This window comes from Phalacrocorax aristotelis, chromosome 4 (assembly GCF_949628215.1).
Source record: "Phalacrocorax aristotelis chromosome 4, bGulAri2.1, whole genome shotgun sequence".
Taxonomy (NCBI): domain Eukaryota; kingdom Metazoa; phylum Chordata; class Aves; order Suliformes; family Phalacrocoracidae; genus Phalacrocorax; species Phalacrocorax aristotelis.
The window spans coordinates 54,825,450-54,847,153 of record NC_134279.1 but is presented as its reverse complement, the minus strand read 5'-3'; the positions used below and the strand labels follow the sequence as shown (position 1 = coordinate 54,847,153).

At 39.1% G+C, this 21,704-nt stretch overlaps 2 protein-coding genes across 15 annotated transcripts in view; one reads left to right on the top strand and one right to left on the bottom strand.

Annotated features, from left to right (window-relative positions):
- The window catches only part of DCUN1D4 (defective in cullin neddylation 1 domain containing 4), a 201,164-nt gene that overhangs the window by 18,474 nt on the left and 160,986 nt on the right, over window positions 1–21,704 (top strand). The window lies entirely within an intron of this gene.
- FRYL (FRY like transcription coactivator) overlaps window positions 1–21,704 on the bottom strand; it is a 172,822-nt gene that overhangs the window by 117,766 nt on the left and 33,352 nt on the right. For 4 of the 12 annotated variants that reach the window (XM_075091487.1, XM_075091489.1, XM_075091492.1 and 1 more), the window contains exon 1: window positions 9,286–9,465. The exons of 5 other annotated variants lie outside the window; for them this stretch is intronic. In XM_075091487.1, coding sequence (XP_074947588.1) covers window positions 9,286–9,367 — 82 coding nt within the window. In that variant the 5' untranslated portion in view covers window positions 9,368–9,465. Of the gene's footprint in view, window positions 1–9,285; window positions 9,466–21,704 lie in introns of those variants that run through there. 3 more of the 12 variants (XM_075091490.1, XM_075091491.1, XM_075091493.1) reach the window with 1 other exon arrangement.

Here is a 21,704-nt window from a genome sequence, read left to right as displayed (position 1 = left end):
AAGATGAGCACTCTAGTTTTCCAGTTACAGTACCCCCTTCATGGATAATGCAGCCATAAAAGATAGGCACAAACTATAAATTTAAAAATAAATAAATACATAAAAATTATTCAAAAATTCCTTTGAACAGTACTACAGTGACACATGCTAGGAAAACTTAAGAGTGGACTCACTTTCCTCTTGGTCACTTTTTGCCATATTTGTAAAACCTGCTTTTGCTAATATTGTTATGCTTAATGTAATTCTTTCAGAATTAGTGATACAATTCTTCTTTCTTTCCTGTGGAAGAATAATTATAGCTTGAAGTACCCTTTCAGGGTTTTTAAAATTATTATTATTTAAGAAGAAAAAAAGTAAGAGAAAGAGACTTCAAAATCTTTCTCATCCATGCACTTCTGCTAGGGAGTTTCTAGGTTTTGGATTCCTCCTCCTTCTTTTCCTATCCTTGTTAATTTCTGAAGAGAGCAAGGTTCAAAGATAAGAATACCCCTACAAGCAGAACAATGCATGACTCCACTGTAATATCACCTGATCAGTCTTATCATGGGATTCTGGCCCATGTGCAACAGTTAGTTATCTCTAACAGTAACCATAGTGTCTTGATCAGCTGTCAAAAAAACCTTGAACTTCTCAGCCAAGCCTCAGTACATCTGGGTTAGCTTCCTTCTTTCTTTGCTCTGCTGTCATAAAAACAAAGTGCCAGTTGCCAGCCTCTCTTTTTTCCAGGACACGACCTCATTTGCAGCTGAAAGAACAGTAAAAATCTGGTGATATTTGGCCCAACTGCTATGTCCTGCTGACAGTCGGCACAAACAAGATGTTAGAGAGAAAAAGGAGGCAGGTTTCCACTGAGATGTCAGACACTCAGTTTTTTAAGCCTAACACTGGCTGCATTAAGAGCAGCTGAGTTGTTACTGACCAGTGACCCCAGTGCACTGGCACCCTCACAAACATCACAGTTCCTAACCTGGAGATGTTAAGTTCTAATTCAGCAGCATGAACAAAGGAAGCAAACAGGGATGATGAATAAAAGAAGCAAAAGGAAGAAAATGAACAATTCTTAAGGCTACTTGCACTGCTTTGACAGCACTCTGAATATAACCATTCTCTCCAATATCCATTAATTAGTTAGCATTGATTTGCAAGCATTTAAGGCATCCATACGTCTTTCTAGACCAGCATTCTGGTCTGTAGCAATTGCCTACAAAGGAAACTTCAAAAAGTAAAGTAGAAAATATCCCCAAATCACATGCCAGCTGTGCCAGACGGGCAGAACCAGAGGATTCATTTATACTTCCCATGCTGTGCTTTCCTAAGATCTCTTTGAGAAATTAATTACTTCTAGGACTTGAACTAATTCTTGAGCAAGGAACCAATAATTATTAATGTTTTAAATGAAAATTTTTATTTTAGAAGCTTGAAATAGTTGGGTTTTTTTAACTCTCAGCAGTCTATTTCTGAGGCTGTGTAAGAAAAGTCCTTTCTCCCCTTTGGATTTTCAAATTCTTGAATCTTAGGAGAAGAATGAGAAAAGGTAAAGAGTAAGGAAAAATTTTTATACGCCTGTTGTTTTCTGCTACTACTTTGAAAGTATTACGCATTCATTAGTAGTATTTATTCTGAACTGGGTAAAATCTGACACATATTGCTTTTCTTGTTTGTTCTAACTGTACCTACTTAGGGCATTCCAGCCTAAAATCTGATGAAAATAATAAAAGAGTCAAAACATGTAATTCTGTAACTGTATTGAAATATTTTCCACCTCTAGCTTTTGACCATTACTATAGTTTAAATACTTCTTGTTCAGTCCATGAGAACTCCTGGATTTGTCTAATCAGAGTTATCAATGCAAAATCAATGATATAAAGTTTATTTTTTTCCTACACCTTAATTTTTCAATAATATTCTGATATTAAAGGTAATTAAAACAAAGCAATTATATGCCTTAATATTTTATTTTCTTCTGTTATTGCAGCTTGGCAGCCTATTACACAAGTCATACTTCAGTAAACTCTCCTGAAATTTCTCCCAGAAAGTAGTTTCTACCAGACCTAGTAATGCAAACCTTTGCTTGTGACATTTGCACAGGCAACTGGGGATGTCAGAGTTCAAACACTGAATTCATATTTACAGTAGCATGGCCCAGTGTCTTTTAGGTTCTGAGTGCCCCTTTTGATTTAGAATGGCCTTTTCCTCTAAGTTTAAATTCACCCTTTATTTTGCACTGTACCTAACAGAATTTAAAAGCTCCCTTTGACTAGCATCATTATTCTTTGTCAAGGAATGAGGAAGAATATTTCTTTCTATACAGGGGAAAACCTGTAACTACATGCAAACAGGATATAATATAGCAAACAACAGTTTTGCTCCACAGAGTGTTCTAAAGTTGGCAGTCACCTTTCCAAATAAATAAATAGTTTTTGGTCAATGATCTCTTAAATGCTATTAAATCTCTAGTGTCTGAACCTTTCCCCTTCAAATACAAAAGCTCCAGAGCTAGAGTTTAAAAAAAAACAAAAAGTCAGCAGTAATGGGGTATTTGATATGGGTTGTTGCAATCGGTTTATCTGGAGCTTTCCTGAAGTCCATGCAGAGCATGCAGTTTATTCTCGCAACAGTAGCTGACAGCGTGGTTTGCATTTGGGGCACTTTCTCCTTTCAATAGCATTCTCTTCAGCATTTTGAATCATTACAGAATCTAGTTATGGGTTTAGCAAAATGTGCATTGCTTTAACAGAAAGAACACCCCAAAGGAAATATCATTCTAGCATATCTATGCCTGATGAAGATAAATAATGTATATCCCAACATATAGTGTACTTAATACAACGCTGGCATCTTATTTAAAAATTAATATGAAGAAATCACATGACAATCTTAAAAAAAAAACCCAGAACAAAACAAAAACAACAAAACCCCACAGTTCAAGGCTTTCCATGTTGATGTGCAGAGAAGTCCAAAGTAAAGCCCAAAACATATATCCTTATCTACTTATGACTGGTACAAATCTGGTTACATAAACTTCCCTAATGAGCATCCATGCCCTTACACCCAATCTACACTTAAAGTGTTATGATATAAACAGTAGGCATCAAACAGATAAGGCGTGGAAAAAGTATACATGTAGGTATGAATGTCTGGCAACAGTGAAAGCTAGATCAGCCCAAAAACACCCAAAAAATAATCATACAGCTTCAGTCATGAAGAAGGAAAATGATCAAATGTAAAGGCAGCTTCTATGCAATACTCATAAGAGCAAGGCTCAATGATCCGGGTGAGCCAAGATACCCATACACGCCCTCCGAAGGAGGTAGTCAGCCTCTAACTGCTAGGCAGATAGTCCCGAGCCTTCTCTTACACCAGCCCTCACGTCCACCCTCCTTGCCTTGAGATGATTCGGTTGGATAATTTAACAGGGGAAAAAAAAATTCTCCACCTTCCCAAGAAAACTTCTGCTGACGTAATGACCCAAAACAGCCCACTAAAAGGATGAGACAAGTACCGCAGTTGGCAGGTGAAAAGGTGACAAGGCTGCATGCCTGGGGGCAAAGCCACCACTTTTGGCAAAAGTGACGAGCTCAGTGATGTTATGAAACTTCCTTCGTCTTCATCCTGTTCACTTGACCCACATCTAATGGAGTGGGACTGAAAAAGTTTGATGACTTCAGAACTTTCACTTGTGTATACTGGGTATTCTTCAGCTTCAGGTTTGACTGGTTTGGATGATCTACTTATAGCCTAGTTGTCTCCTTCCAGCCTACATCCATTTATAGACCTTGTTACTTCAACCCTACCCTGAAATAAAAATAAAAAAAGCTATCTTCTCTCTACACAGCAAACTTTACTGCACAGAATGTTACTGGCATTTCATTTAATTGAATGTATGCCAACATACCATATATCAAGAAATACAATGACCTATATGACATCTTATGTGTCCCAAGATGTACTGCACAAGTGGCCATCAGGCCATCATTAAAGACCACCTAAGTTCATAAATAGGGCCAGATATGAAGATTACACTCCATTTTCCCTTAAAAAAATGGTCCCATTCACATTTTATTGTATGATTTACTACTGACAGAAATTTGCTTTTCCCATGGCAACTGACAGGCTGTGGAGAAGCCATCATAAGCACTACATTCCTTCTACAGCAAAGAAACTTGCTGCCCCAGCAGTACAGGGATCTGTAAGTACATTTACTCTCACAAAGTATGCTTAAATATAATAACAATAGTGGCATTTAGTACCTTTTTCAAAACTTAACATAAATTTTGATTCATCTTTCATTAAAAAAATTCACATTCCAGTAGGTCAAAACAATTTTAGAAGATACTGAAAAACTGGTACATTCTCTGGATGCAGTCTATGGGGTTTCAGTATACAAGATGACTACTGTTGTGATTTTTTGCAGTCAAGGTTACAATTAACAAAAAGTTTCCTACAAAAATACAGAATGCATTATTACTTGGGTGTCTAATGTTGGAGAAATAAAATTAACACCCTACTTACTACTGTACTTATTTAATTGCTATTTTTGTTTAAAAAGGCACCAAAAATAGTATCTCATGAAAATAAGATTTTCTTGATTGTGATTTTGCCACTGGAATATAAAACTACCATTAAATGATTTCTGAAAGTTCTCTAGAGCACTGTACTGCCCCTAATAACTGATACCCCAAAGAACAGTTTGGAGGAGAAGCAATCAGGTAACATCTCAGACCAATTTTTCCCCCAGGTTTTATTTTTCTTTACAGTTTTAACAGTTGCTGGGAAAACAAGTTGAAATTTATCATACAATAATGATTCCTAATATATTAATAGATGGTGCTGTCATTGCTTTTAAAAAATATAATCCACCAGCAAACTGCAATAAAAGGAGCAAATCTGTCCTTTTGCTAAAGCCACATGCACCTCCGCATGCCCGCCACCTCACCCTATCTACTCCCACAAAACAAGACCAGCAACAAAACATTTGTTCCACAGTTCTTCATATGGTCCTTTTTGATATGCATTCCTATCATGGCATTTTAAGGTTATCTCACCTTTCTTATTTAAATTAGTTTCATTGATGTCATGAAGTGAAAAGCCACAGGATAAAAATGAATCTACTACATCTACTTTGTTAAACACTATTATCAGAGCAGAACCTCTCTTGAGAGCCAACAGTTCATTTTTGGTAGGTACAGGAGGAATCAATCTTCAGTCAAGATAATCCTATGGGAAGGTAAGTGATTCTTCAACTCCAAGTGCTTCTTTCATTCACCAAAGGAATGATTCAGAAGTATCTGCCAGGCAGCTCCCCGCTTTTCACATGCTTGTCAGCACCTGGCAGCCATAGCTCCAACAATTCACCTCCTTTTAAAGTTACTCCATTTCTTTATGATTTTATAACCCATTTTCAAAACCAACTGCTGTACCAGCAGGTACAGCTCGCCTTCCTGCCATAACTTTGTTCCCAGGCTCACAAGTCTAAGTAACTCCGAAAATCGCTGCCACAAATGCTCTCCAAAAACAGGCCAAGGGCAACGACTTTTATGCCACTTTGGCAGGTGTGACGTTAATAGCAGTCCCTTTCTCGTAACCGGTCTGCGTTCTTCAAATATACACATGACTTCTGAATCAAGCTGAGCAAGCCGACGTGAAATCTCATGAAGCACCTCCAACACTGATTTACCAGAAGAAGGTAGGGACGAGTTCAAGAACAGAGAAGCACCCACAAGACAGTTGTACCCCTCTTTTTACCAGACAGACACACAACTGCAGCACAGCAACAAAGCTGTGTATTCGTTATCAGAAAGACAATAGATACATTTTTTGCTCCTTTTCTAATTGTCTAGAAATAATTATTTATTTCTGAACCAGACAAGATTATTATTACACTACATAGAAACACAGAAAAGCTTTTAAGAGAGCAATAATGGGTTGCTGGAAAGCAGTTGTTCCTGTCTGGAGTGTAAGCCCCAGAAATACATTTACAGTCTTCATTAAAACATGTCATTATACATGTCATTCTTTGGTTCTGTTGGAGCATAAGTCTCATGAGGAGCAGCTGAAGGAGCTGGGGTTGTTTAGTCTGGCTAAACAGTCTGGCTGAGGGGAGACCTTATCACTCTCTACAGCTACCTGAGAGGAGGTTGTGGTGATGTGGGTGTTGGTCTCTTCTCCCAAGTAACAAGCAATAGGATGAGGGGAAATGGCCTTAAGTTGTGCCCGGGAAGATTTAAATAGGATATTACGAAAAATTTCTCCACTGAAAGAGCAGTCAGACATTGGAACAGGCTGCCCAGAGAGGTGGTGGAGTCACCATCCCTGGAGGTATTTGAAAGATGTGTAGACGTGGCACTTCAGGGCATGGTTTAGGAGACATGGTAGTGTTGGGTTGACGGTCGGACATGATGATCCTAGAGGTCTTTTCCAACCTTAATGATTCTATAACTCATCTTACAGAAAGGTTTTCATTATATAATGCTTTTCATTGTAAGCAGCACCATGCTTGGCTCTTGAATGCATTTATTGCATTACTAAAAGTAATTCTCGTGGCATCCAGACCTCCTTAACCTTAAACAAAGGTTTTTTGTGGACAAAATATGAGAGGTTTCTTAAACCAATCAACACAAGTAACAATCAAAATGAGTATTTTTGCTGCAAAATCAGAAACCTCAGAAGAATGGTTAAGCAGACCACATATTCAAACTACAATTGACTAAACAACAGAATCCACAACTTCAAGAACATTAAGTTATATTATCACAGCTAAGATTCCTCAAATACTACGGAGCCAAGCAACCCGAGGACAAGCCAGTATAAAGCCCCCATTACATCCACAACCTCAGTAAGCAAATAATTCTTAAGTGGGAACATCGTCACTCCACTGTTGGACTAAAAAAACATTCCTGACTCCATTTAAAAAGAAGTAATGCCTAAAATTGTTGGCACAGAGGCAGCATTCTGAAACTAGGCCATATGAATGTCACTTCATTGTTGTTACTGAAAGAAAAAAGATCAACTACAGTAAAACCTTAGCCAGCACTGCAACAACGTTATGCCAGCTAAGCAAACCCTTAACCCGACCCGTGGAGCTTTGCTGCCTTTCTGTTAGATGCTTAAACACTCTCCACAGATGCTTATTTTTACATATATGGAAATGCACGCAAGCATACCCACTCCTCTTCTGACATTCTTTAGTATACAAAATTCTGAAGTTATTATATAAACAATAGAAAGTAGCATTTGCGTATAAAAATTCTACGAAAGCACAGGATAAACCTTCCTCAAGTAACTTCTCAGCATATGCACTTCTACCGAATTTCCAAACACATACTCAACACAAATATTGCGTTATTCCCTGTTCTGCACATGCTGCATCACTGGATTGGAAAACGTTTTAGGAAAAAAGCAACTGGCTCGCCCGCTCAAGCTCAATTCACTAAGCTATCCATGTGAATCACAGTACTTAAACCCAGGCATCACAGGCTGCACAGAGAGGTCTGCTCCTGGCCGCTCTGCACAGTGGAAAGCCATCAGAATGCGACTCTCACACACTTACAGAGCAGACATGCAGCTATGCTGTAATCATGGCAATTTTCAAAAATGGAGTGACAATCGTAGAAAAAAGCAAAACGAACCCCAGCTATCTAATCAGTGAGCAGAGAAAATTAGTTGGTCTGTAGATGATCCAAGTACCACTTCCTGAGGAAAGAGTCAGGAAGATCTTTCTCCATTGTGCTTACATAACAAAGGGCATAAAGGAGAAAACATAGCATTGTGGATAACCTCTTCCCAGACACCCCTTTCTATTATTATTACTCTCTACCTTATTGCATCTGACAACTGGCTCGTCTATATTCTGCAACTCATCTCCTTATCTATACAGCAATTATTTATCTAGCTGTAGACTGAATTTATTGTAACTGAATGTATCCTGTGGTTTACTTTAGTTTGGGAACAATCTACATTAACAAAATCAACTTAAAGGATTTTTAACCATTTTCATGAGATACTGCCAACTTCTACTATAAAATATTAGAAAAACTCTTCTGACTATCTTTAGTTCGGTGAGAACGTTAATAACTACCAAGTACTATTACAAGGTATAATTTGGAAGAGATACAGTTAATCTGCAAGACACAAACCAAAGTGAAAAACAAAACCTGTAAGGATACCTGTTTTGAAATATGCATTGCTTTACCTTAGAAGTCATAAGTCTACAAGTTGTTAGTCCAAGACATGGATTACAGCAGTTAGTGCAAAAAGCAAATCTCACGCCTGAATAAGCTACTAGTACAAACTAAGTATCTGCATGTTCGCCTAGCACCGATTAATACACTATACAATAAATAACTTGCTACTAATGCCTTCAAACAAGGCAGACAGGTGAAATGCACAACGCTGTATTGGGGTAAAAATCCTAACGGAGGTATTTTGATGAAGTTATTGGTGAGTGGAAAATGTATCACAGCACTCCTCAAACAGCAATTAATGAGACGTAACCTAAGGCTGAGATACCGGATACCTCCTACTTTTGACTTTTTAAATCTTTTACAAATACAAGAAACTTAAGACGTACTAAATATTTAGCTGACGTGCAATTACGTCACATTTATCAGCTCCTGGCGTACTGTCATTAAGCTGCTGTGCTTACGGTAGCAGAATCTGCTACACAGTGCAAGGCAGCTCCTGGGCCAGAGACCCTGCATTGAAGCATGTCTGAAGGGGTGAGCTGAGGACAGACGGTTGTCTTTACCAAGAGCAGCATCGTTGCCTTTGCTGGTTCAATTAAGACAAGAAATCCTCACAGAAACTCTAGGTCTGGGCCATTTAGAAGATCAAAGTGGTTGCTTTTTACAGGTATAAAAAGGATTTGAGACACAAAAATAAAACCCTCTGTAAAACACTCAGCCTGAGGACATCTACTTTTGCTTCAAGGGAGCATTTAGAGCTTGGCAGAAGTAAGCCACAGTGTCAGAATCCGGTGAGTCCGCAGACATGAGCATCTACTTGTGACCACTCTCAGACAGCAAAGGATGCAAAGAACTTGATCTCACTGAAACAACTGCAGCCTAAGAAAATTAAAATATATACATACACACGTTGTCTTACATGACAACTAGGAAGCAGATAGCGCACTTTGCTCACTAATTGCACTCAGGACCGCTAAAACCCTGTTTTTAAAGCATAATTTTACACAGCAGCATGCAAAAAAAAAAAAATTAAAAAAAAACCACCACAAAAATTGGAAATCGGCTGTGACGCCGCGGCTGCCGGCGCCAGCGCCGTACTTACTGCTGCTGCTGCTGCTGCTCCAGGATTTCAGCAGAGACTTTATGTTAATTTCGAAGAAGAGGGAATCCTGCAGGCTGAGCATGGTGCCGGGGCCGGCTGGCTGCGGGCGGCAGCAGGACCAGCAGCAGCAGCAGCAGAAGCGCAGCGCACCGCCCCCCGCGCGGCCTCCGGTGACGCAGAGCCCGGGGGGCGCACGCGGAAGGCGGGGCGGGGCTGGCGCCGGCTCCTCGCGGGACACCCCACCCTTTCGCCCGCCAGGCCCCGCCCCCGCCCCCGCCGGACCTAACGGCATCGCCCATTGCTTACTTCGTTCAGCGTCATCTCAAAGGCCGCGGGGGAATGTGGCGTAGGCGTGACGCCTCCGGCCTCCCCGGGCTGCAGCCCACCGTCGCCTTTGGGGGGGCGGCCCAGGCTTCACCGCCCTTCCTTGGGGACAACGCCAGACCCCTCGCCCCGAGCCTCTGCCTTTCCAGCACGGGGCAAAGCAGTTGTAACATAAACCTCCTTCACTCCGACATCGAAAGGGAGCCCCTGTCAGCTTGAGGTGTCATCTGTACACACGTCAAACACACACCTGACAACGGCTTTAGATTTTAAGGGACAAATCTAAAAGTTGTTGAAAATTTCAGGAAGATTTCTGCGTGCTGACAGGAAGAAATGACAGGGATGGAAAAACACTTGTTTGCGTAACTGCCTCCAAACTACCCCGAACACAGAAAACAGAAGTATATACAGAGATTACTGTGACACCGCTTGCCAGCCGTTGTTGAAATAGGTCTATTTAAACTATAACTTGACCCACACCGTACAGGTGAACTAAAAAATTAATCATATTGGTCCAGGGTACAATGATTAACTAGACCTGCTTTAAGACCATTTTTACAAAAACCTACATGGTTTGAGGGCTGCCCCCAAGCCTGTACCAGAATTAAACCAGCCACGAGGAGGAATTTGTACCTGTGCCCTCAGATAAACAACTTCAGGTAATTCCAGTTTAAAAGATGCAAGAATGGTGTGCATCAAACACTTTTAAGGTTTGTTTTTTGTGGGTTTGGGTTTTGTTAGATTTAAAAACTAAATGGAAATCTACACACACCCCCCCAGCCCCAAACAAGACAAAACAATTATCAGTGCCAGGGGGGTAACGCAGAGCAGTCGATGGCCAGCTGCACAGCTCTACAGGACAGGTCTGGCACACCCACGGAGGGATGATGGAGGAAGAGCAGGAGGAGCATGTTGCCACACTAACCCCTTCAACCATCAGTTCTGCCACTGCCCGACACCCATTCAGGAGATTAATATACTTTTATTAAGAGAGAGACTGGTGTGATCACGCAGTTTTCATAGCCTAAAAGTACTCAAAATCTCCCATGCAACAGTAGTTCTCTGTAACATGATACTAAATTGCTGCATGTATCTGGACGGTGCTTTATTTTTCTTCCCAGATAGAGCACAGAACGTGCATCTAGACTGAGAAACTCTTTGTGACATGGTATCAAACTTTCTTTTATGATCCCATTTCAGGTAATACTGCCTACTTAGTACCTCCAATGACCTCATACACCTTTTTCATCACTTCTTGAATACATTCAAAGTTATACTTAAAGCAATCTTTTTTCCTCTTCCTAAATAAGATCTGACTGAGGTTGTATTTTGTTATGAGTAGGACAGAAAGTCAGATTTTGGAACTGGCTGATGAATTTCACCACTAATTTGAAAGACTGTATTAATTATGGTTGGTCTCTGACTGCCTTCGACACTGGGCTACAGAGAGTTCTTCAAAGGAATCCTTGTTAACAACATGCATTCCAAAATCATGAGCCAACTCTCCCAGCACCTCAAAAATAATGACTTTTTAAAATACACTTTGGGGTCTTTGTAGTTGCCCTTTCCCCACCCCACCCCCCTCAGCTTTTATTCTTTAGGTTATTAGCACCAGAAACTTATTAAGAAACAATCATCTCAGAAGTCCCAGGAGATATTAAAAAAAAAAACAAAACAACACAGAAATACTAATCTCAATGTTCCACTCCTGGAGTCCTGTTAAGAAGAGTTTCAACAAACAGAAGAGCTGTCAGTATTTCTGTATAGCAGTGTTTCAAAACGTAATGAATGTTAGGGAAATCTTTTTTTTTAAATTTGCATTCATTTATGATATTGATGTGCTTATCCAAGCAAGTGACATGGCTTTCCCTCATGGCATCTGAGATTTTACTGCACTATTATTTATTCATAGTATCAGCTACTGATCACTGTCGATAGGGCTTCCTCAAGGATACTAGCAATTAATTTTAAATGCACTTAGCTCAGCAGAAAATATTAGCCCATTAAGAACTTCTGGGAGATTAAAAATACTTTGAGAACTGTATGTACCAAGAGTATAAAAGTTTTCCTTCCAAAGATTTCAGAAGAAGTATTGAAGACTAGGAGTATTTAATATTAGGAACAAAGGTATTTTGAAAAGAAAAACCCTCTTTTAATACTACATGAATTTATGCAATATATATCTTTTCATACATATAGGCACAGACATAAGAAGTTGGATTCAATGGACAACATTAATTTACACGATTTAAGAATGGCATATACCAAATACTTTTACTCCCCTTATTATTTTTAATCAAAGTAAGAGTAGTAGAAGCAGGAAAGAAAAATCATGGATTACAAGCTCCTGAACCTTGCCAAGCGCAGATAAAGCTAATGCACTAAGAAAAGCCCAGTAAAACTCATTGTCTAGAGTTACAAGATATCATCATCATGCATTTCTAAAACTGTGTAAGAAAAATGTCATCTACAGGATGGATTCTTTTCAAGTTCCTCATTTTCAGAGAGGAAAATGAAACAGACTTCTAGAGAGTATGCTGTGTTTAAAACTGAGAGCAATTATGTTCACTGTGAAAGGAGTCTAAAAATACCTATCACTTTGGAATACTTAAATGGGAAGTCTTTCCTAAGATTATTATTTTCACTACCCAGAGAGAAGATGGAAAAGAAAGCACTTGCATTTACCTATAAGCCAATAGCTTTGACCTGGAGCTGGTTTACATAAGAAAAACAATCCCAAAAGAAACTCTGAAGCTGACGATTTCTGCACACTTTTATTAGTAGGCTGGGCATGACAGAATTCCAGTAACTATGTAGTTCATACACTGATCCCAATATTTGCATACCTTTTGATTCTGGACCGGTTACAAATTTCACTGTTAAAGGGAGCAGACTACTATAAAGTCTATGGTTTTGCTGCTTTCTCAAGAGTCAAGGTGAATGAGCACACTGGTATCAGTATGCTCTTAAAAGAGCAAAACAAGAATAGGACTGTAGGTGTAGTAAAGCAGAAGTGCTCTATCTGCAAACACGAGCTGTTTACACTCCACTGGAATGATTAATGCGCGTGCCCAGTTCATGACATGCTTTTTGCTCAGATATGAAAACCCTTTAGTAAAAAAGGATCGCTAGAAGCAAATTGCTTGAGCTGCTTCAGTGACGTAAGTCTGCAGACTTCAGGCTGCAAACAGACCTATGCATTACGAGATTCGCGAGCAGTAATCCCAGCTGCTCTGGGAATTATTAGACCATCCATTCACAGTACTGTTCATTCACTGCACACTTGACCTATACAAGCAAAGTCAATTCAGCACTTCAAGAATACATACCTTGTAGGTATAACATTCAGTGCATGTACAACAAGCCCAGTCACACAACAGGGAAGAGTTGCCCTGGGTGTTTTAAGTAGCTATAGGGCCCAAGCAATATACAAGACCAGTCATTATCGTGCTGTAGCACAGATAACAGAAGTTTCCTTTTCTTTATTTGTAGAATTTGGAATTTAATAAAAGTACTTCTAAAATGATTGCTATACTTAATAGGATCAATATATTTACTACAAACGTGTATGCGAAGGTTGTAAGGTTGTTTGTACAGCTTTTAATTAAAGTAGCATCATGCCATTTTCTTGGAGCTGCCCAGAAACATCCCTAGAAACTATTTTGAACAATGTACATTTGGAAAAAAAAAAAAAAAAGGTTCACACAATATTGTATTCATCTCTACAGGCTGAAAGAGTAGGGAGATTTTCGTGACTGAAGATACTGCTGAATAAGTTCTCTTAAAAAAGCAACATCCAACTTTTTGAAGTTTTCCCATAAATGACAAATGAATGACACATCAGATGTTATTTCTTTATGTTTCACAGGGAACATTACAGATTTTTATCCCCATTTCCTTTTTTTTTTGTTTGAAGTGTTATTCCCTGGTTCGACAATAGTTTTTTTTTCCTCTAGGAGTATATTCATATCATACTACCTCCCTCCCCCAATCCCCTCAATGCAATTCTTGCTCTTTTCTACTGAGATGGCCAAGATAACAGAATATTATTTGTCTACTTATCCCTCTACAAAATAGTTTGCATTAATCATTCCAGCATAAATATTCCTTTTGAAAAACACACCTACTCATTCTTTTAAGTTTTGTAAAAAACATGCAGTCACTGTTGCTTCTGACAGTTTCTCGGAGGTTTTCAGCCCTACTACATTCATTTTCAGGATGATACGGACTGACAGAAAACGCATTCAGGCAAAGAACTACAAATAATATTTCCCATTTAAAGTAAATTACAACTTTTACCAACTAGTTCTGCAAGGACACTATAGATTCACAGCTTTCTTGCAGAACTTAGTCTCTGAGAAGATCAAAGAGGATTCTATTAATACTTAACTTTTCAGTAAGTTAACATTACCTTGATGGAACAGTAATCCTACCTTAAAAAAAAACAACAAACAAAACAAAACAAAAAAACCTCATGCCTCCCCGCCTCAAAGAAAGCATAATTAAAACTCAAAAAATCAAACCGTTTTCAAGGTAGTTTAACAAAGACCTTACCAACTTTCTAAGGATTTAGACTAAACAGATTTCAATCTCGCCCTTCCTGAAAATCCAGGTTTCCAGATCAGCAAACATCACAAGATTACAAGGAAATGAATCAGTAATAAAAAGGTGAAACATTTCAAACAAGCCAGCAGGCAATTCTGGGACAGTGCTTAACCAACCTGTCTCCAAGAGGAAATGAGACAGGTAAAGTGATCCACAAACCTACAGCTGTAACTGCATCTCTTGAGCCTGACAAATCCAAGTTTCTCAATTTTCAGAGGCATCCCTGTAGTAAAATTCTAGGGAACTCAGCGATTTATTCCCTCTCAGATACTCAATTTCAGTGTTCTACGACTGCAAATAAACCTTAAAAGTATAAAGCCTGATTAATATGGTTGTGACTGTGTTGAACAACTTGAAGTAACTGCCCTCATATCTGATCTGCCCGATTCTGTACCATGTCAGCCTCCTTAATATGCTTCAGCATTAATGTACCAATGTACTGGTTTTGGGAAACCAGCACTCCAGTTTTCACCAACCTTTTAAATGGAACCTGGAAACAGTTACGGAGCTACATGGAAAATCCCAGCTTAGCTGCTGGGCATTTAAATGGATAGAATAGGGAAAGGCTTAACTCTCTTACCCTACAAGGCCTTAAGACAACTGCTACGAATCAGTTATGCTTCTATTTTTGTTGCTCCTCCCAAGCTGCTGAATGGCTGTGCCACTTTTACGGGAAACATCATATTTGCATTATGTGAGGATCAGCTACTCTATCGCTATAGAAAGCACTGGGGAAAAACACCACCAAGAGTTTAGGGCTCATCCAGAAGAACTTAAAAAAATGAGTTACAGTAAATTAGCTATAGGTATAAACTCAGCACAGAAGTCCCAAGTCTGTTAAGCCTCACAAGTGCAATAGTACTTGGGTAGAAAATGTTCTCAGCTGCAGACTCCCACCAGACTTGTGCAGCAGCTGAAGGTACTTGCGTATTTGCCTTGCCCTGCGCCAGGAGATGAATTCTGCCTTCCTCCCTCCACCCTAAGCAACACTGAACATTTGCTCCTGAGCCACTGCCCATTGGCAGCCTGCAGACCGTTCCTCTTTATACGTTAAAGCACTTTACAGCCCCACATAATGCAGATGTACATGTGGTTCAGCCGCCTCTGCCACAGAGTGCTAATGGTAGGCAGGGGATGGGGAACTACACAGTTACAAGTGCCAACTACTTCAGGTGTCTCTGCTAAACCTCCTCACAAGAACAAGCCTACAAACTTACTCCACTGTAGCTTAAACCGCTAGGTAGGCATGTAGCTGGCAGAGCAGTTTTACAAGCTCTGCACACAGAGTATAAGGACTTTGAAAACTGTAGTTACAGGCCGGGGGAAGGTATGAACAGGCAATTTTCTCTCAAGGTTTCAACTCCTGAAATTGCCATTCCCAGTGTTTCAGTTACACAGGTCAGGAGTACAAAGAGCTTTGTCACCCAATACCATAAATAAACAAATACATACATAAACATGGCATTCTTAATAATTGAAGTAAATTGGCATATTTCTTCACTCCAAAGCCAGCAAATGTTTAATTACACTGCATTTTTTTAATGTCTTAGTTACCAGGGTTTAAACAACTAACTGCTTTTAATGCCGATTTTTACAGCGTTCCCATCTCTGTGAAACAACAGATACTCACAGGAACCTGAAGCCAGAGTTCAAAATAGAAATGCTTTAAAATCAAAAAAGGTAATTCATACATATACCTTTATTTGCAAGTCAGAATTAACAGAATTCATATGAGTGTTATTTCTGAACCTTTATCCTCAGCAAGCATGCTGTGACATTGAAGAAAAGTGAGAAAAGAAATACAGAAGCCAGGAAAGGGAGAAAATGAGAAGTAAACAAACCCAAAGGCAGCTAATTAGATACCAAACACCTAACACACACTAAAGCATTACAACAAGGCCACATTGGTCTGGAAATTCCCTGAAGTGCCTCAGCTGGTGGACTACAAAACAGCCTCGGCCAGCAGATGCACCTGTGCCAGCACTGGGAGCAAGCACCCAGCAGCTATGAGGCTCATCACATCACCTGCGATGCCCCACAGAGCTCTCCAGCCACACACCTGCATCTGGCCCAGAAGACCAAATGGTAAGGGACAGTATCACTCTACCGCAATCCCTACCAGTTAAAGAAAAATGCAGAAGTGAAACAGGTGGTAGAAACATATTCAGGTAAATGGAGAATATGCTTAGACTTTTTCTATTCATGGAACTGGTTGCTCTCTATTTATCCGTCATGTTACTTCTTGACAGAGCACTAGTCTGCTGTTAATTTAACACGTTCATGTTAATTACTGGAAGAACTTTCCAAACATATAAACTACCTACAAACATATATGGTATAATTTCACCAGCTCCTTGGCAAATTAAACTACTCAGCTCTACACTACTCCTTCCATGAAATAAGAGTTTATGGAAACCTCAACCAAAGAATAAAAGAAAAAATACTTTCAAACTAATTTTAACCAACAGAAAGCAACATACTGGAGAAATACAGTATTTTTATACAAGTTATGAGCTGCTTTTGTGTGTTTTACTTCCTGTTTTTCCTGCTTTCAAGTCAGAAAATATTTTGAAATCAAAAACATTCTTGCTTCAGCCAGTCATCTTCTCAAAGAAGTAACTGAGACAAGGCTCACCCCAGTGCATCTTAAGAGATGCCAAGAAACACCAGACTTTTTTGGGTCAGTGACTAATACAACTGTGCAACAGCATCCTGATGCTGAAGTATCTAAAGCTCCTATTGCCATACTGGTCTTATCAATGAGCAATTAATGTCTCCCAAGCAAGCAGGGTCCAACACAGATGCTTGTCATTACAGACCTCACTGGTACTAATGAGCTAAAGAATTATTATTTACATAGTATCTCTATATAAGGGGCATCGCACAGCATCCAGAGCATCTCATGAAAAACTGCTGCAGGCAGGAACTTAAATCCCTTTAGAAGGTACCATTGCTAAGGTGATGAGGCTTTCTGAAAGTTTCACGCATCTCTTCAAATCAATAGTGCATTTGGATTTCTCATAACAACAACAACAACAAAAATCCTTCCTTTATAAATATATATGAACACCAAAAACCTACAAGCATGAGCTGAGAACCCTTTGTTGGGGAGGGTCTCTGCTTGCAGGGGCCTTTTAGAACTTGGCTGGAAAGCAAGATGATGCATGTTGAGTAAAACAGCCGAGGCCACAACCACTACTTCCCAAATCACAGGTATTCTTCAACAGCACTTTCTAATTGAGAAAACATATTCCCAGTTGGAGAAGGCACTCATGACATTTCCTTACTTGAAGGCTATTCAGTGCTAAGTTAGAGACACAAAGAATGCCATTTACTGAAAATGGAAAGGCTTTCTGAAGTAGCCCTTGATTAAGATTACATAGCTGAAATTATTTTCCGTCTGTTTGTATCCATGTAAAACGTTTTAGAAGGAACACATATAAAGTTAGCACTCACAGGGTAAGAATTATTCTGTTGTTGAAGAGCTTAAAGCAAAAGAAACTAGAAACATGGAAGCCTACAAACCAAGACATAAAACAGCTAACAAGTGCAGCTGACAGAAACTGCCAACAGCCATCAAAAGTATAATGAATTACTGGGAAAAGTGTCATGTCATATCTGCCTCATCCATTTACAATTCATATTTTCATTAGAAACAGGAAAAAAAACCTACCCCAGAAGGGATTAAGACTTGTAGTTTATAGGTGATCTAACAACTTTTGCATTTGAAACATGGACTCTCTTCCTTCTCAACTGAAAAGTGAATAAGTATTTAACAAAATATTCAAATTATAATCTTTCTGTAACTTAAATCTGAACTGCTGATGTCACTAGCATGGCATCTTCATATGAAACTGCTGATTTAGCCCTGCTGGTAAAAACTATATTAAAACTATATTGGCCTTAGAAATACTTTCTTGAACAACAGAGGAGTGTTATTTTGGATTTTTTAGCCCAGTGATTGATTTTTAATGTGTTTTAAAGGATAACAGGTTTTTTACTTAAAGGAAAATGGCTCCTTAAAAATAAGATAAGATTTTGATTTTATAGTGTCCAGCCTCTTACAGACTCTGCCTTGGATTGCAGACAGACATTATAGAACACAGACAGACAGCAGTGTCACAGCTACGTCTTAAAATCTGTTCTACATGCAAAGATATTTACAGTGTTAATCAGAAAGGAACAATATGCTAAACCCTCTTCTCGCTCTCAAAACATCACTTTCAAAACCTGTGGATAATTTACAGACAAAGAATTTAAAAGAACACTTTTATGTCTATTATCAGCATATCATAATGTTTTACAGTAGCATATATAGTTATTTTTGCAACAAGTTTCTCCACCTCTTGTTGACTTCAGCACTTCATGGGTCCCCTTAATTGGCTATTGCAGGATCTTCTGAAGACTTGCTTGTTTTTCTAGCTATGCTAAATTTTCTCTCTTTCTCCCCATACTGTCGCTTCTCTCCCCCTCTCCTTCAAGTCAAAAGCTTTATTTTGTCCCTCTCCCAACTATCTTAGTGTACAGTAATTCTCAATTGGAAAGGTAAAGAGATATTGGCTTTATTTACAACTCCCTACTAAATTTTAACTGCATTATCTCAAAGGATTAGCTTAAAGATGATGTTTTAAAGAATATTTGCAGCTAAACATTGTCCAATTTCACCCATAGCATTTTTCCCCCCCTTAATAAACTGGAGTTCTCATTACTTCTGACTTTTCAGCTTATGATCTGCAGGACAGGGAGACAAAAAGAACAGAAAAAAGACAAGCCACCAGGATTACTGACATTCACTTCCTAAATTTGCTGTTGGTTCTCTCTCACAGCGTTCCAGTTTGCTGCCTATCCATTGGTACTGGGAGGAAAGGGGGGTTTCCTCCTGGTTTAGCAAACTGAACAGTCTCATCAAGGACAGACATACACTAGGACTACCACAAATGAATATGAAAGACAACTATACAGGTGGAAGGGTACAATCTCCCTCTTGCAGCACTGAGCCATTACACTGGATCAGCTGTCATATGAAACCTTATAATAACATACTTAAGCCTTAGAAAACATTTTAAGTGCTTAAAGTCCAGAAGCTGCATTAAAAAAAACCCTGCAAATGTCATGTGGAGGTAATCTGTTAAGTGAACAATAACACTAAAAAACATTGTAAGCTCTGTTCACCATATCTCAGAGGAAAATAACCTCCTCATGAAATCCGCATGAGTAGCTGTTAAGTATGAAAAGGCCCTTCTAGACCTACCTTTCAGTTGTACTGACACCCAGCTTGAAAGAAGCACTAAGTTACAATGACTTAGTCACTGTCTGGGATGAGATAAAGGCAAGGTGTTGCAAGGGAAACCCAACCAAACAAAAAAACCCCCACAAACACTATAAGAAAAAAGTATATTCATTGTAAATTCCTGCATGTTTATTCTTCAGATGAAACCCTGAGACAACTACAGTAAAAGCATATTAGGCATACAGCCAAATACACAACACAATTTAAAAAAAAATCAGATCTCAAAAGAATAGGGCCAAAAATCATATTTGAGATATCTCCTAGAATTCAGTCATACCATCTGGGGATTTTTTAACAATATTACTATAGTCAATTTTCCATATTAATGGTAAAATGAACAAGTCGGAGACATACTCCCTTTGCACTCTGGCTTATTTTAAAAAGACTTGCTGGACATTATTTCAGTTCATTATTGACTCCATCTTAAGCAAATGCCTTACTTAAAAATATTTACCCAATGGTGACTGTATCTGCTTATAAGCAGTAATAATAAAACAACGTATCATCACTGCACTTAAAATAAAACTCTGGAGAGATGCTTGTGTTTCCATTTATCTAAAATATTTAAGAGTTCATTTTCCACAAATCAATATATTTAAAACAGAGGGTATCCAGAAGGTGACTGCTACTTTTGGTGACGGTAAGACATGCAATGCTGCCCCTACTGCTGACCAAAAGGCCCTCTCAGTGAGTCAAATCCCCACACCAATTCATCTCAGAAATAGTGCCCCAAAAATATTAGAACATTTTCTCCTGGCTTTGTGAAATGAATCAGCTCAGGGAAGTGCCTCACCAGTGCCCAACAGGAGATGGGGATGGGCTGTGCAGCTGGGAGCAAGATTGCCCTTTTCACTGGCAGCAAACTGTTAGATCAGCCTGATCCGCTTGTAAAAAACACACTCAAAAATCTCAACAAAATCCCCTTCCCCTACCTTCTGTTGCAAATATTCCAGAGGCCCTTAGGAAATGATTCTTATTACTTCTTATAGAAAATATACATGGAACAATTTCCTGGTGCATTACTCAAGCAAAACAATGCTATCTACCATGATAAGAAAACAGGAGAGAGGGTTAGAGATTTTGATGTAAATAGCATTCTGGATCCCCAACAGTACTATGAAGCAGTGTCTGTACATAAGCGAGAAGCAAACAGAGGCTGGGGGGCAGGGGAGGAAGCCATGGTACTTAGTTGCCCCACTAACACCTTCGGGCTTCTCTAACTGAAACTTGGCACTCAGGTGCAGAAACTGACTTTTACTCCCAATAGGTGATGGGCTTCCTAGTCATCCTCTGCTGTACAGGCTGATCAGAGATGTCACACGGAGCTGATTATGCCCTGCAAAGTGGCTGGTATTACAGGGATGCAGTGCTCATAGGTAGTTTATGGCTATCCAGCCCCTGCTGTTAGCCCCCCGAGGCAATTACAACTCTATCACTCATTTCTTTACCACCAAAGAACACACTTCTGTTGGCTTATTTCTGCCCCCCTAGCAGAGGCATTTGAAAGGAAGCAGGTTTAATGTTTGCAAAAGAAAATGTTTTCCATACACAGAAATAACATGGACACTGCAAGCAATAAGAATACTCTTATCACTTAAAATTTAAATCTCTTGCGCAGTTATTGCAGATTTGACTTACAGCTGACCATTAAGACTGTTCCACAGCATTAGATACCCTGCCTTACAACACAACCGAAGCACAGACCTGCAACAGAAGGGCATGTTTCACACACCACAGGCACTGCTGCCTTTTGCCAGTTTGCACAGAGCAGTCATGATGTTTCCCTTCTTTAATGCTACAAAGAGCAAAAGGGAAAATATGAAATAGTTTACAGTTGTGTCTGTATGTGTATGCATTTGTATATGGGTTTTGGTACATGAAAATACTTTCTCTGGATCTTCCAACTCACCTTTTTTTGATTTGGATCATAGTTTTTTTAAAAGAGAAATGTTTGTAACTGAGTACATCAACTCTTAAATGCTACAACAAATTTAAAAACTGCTTACTAACATCTACTAAGTGTTGTGATGCATATGGTTGTATGCAAATACTTCAGCAAATGAGGGGTTTTTTTGTACTAGAGTTCTAATAATCTTAGAAATCTAAAAAGACAGTTATGAAAGATTTCTAAAATATAGTTGAAATCATTCTGACAGAAGCAATGTATTTTAAAAGACGTGTCACAGCGTATGTATTTCTA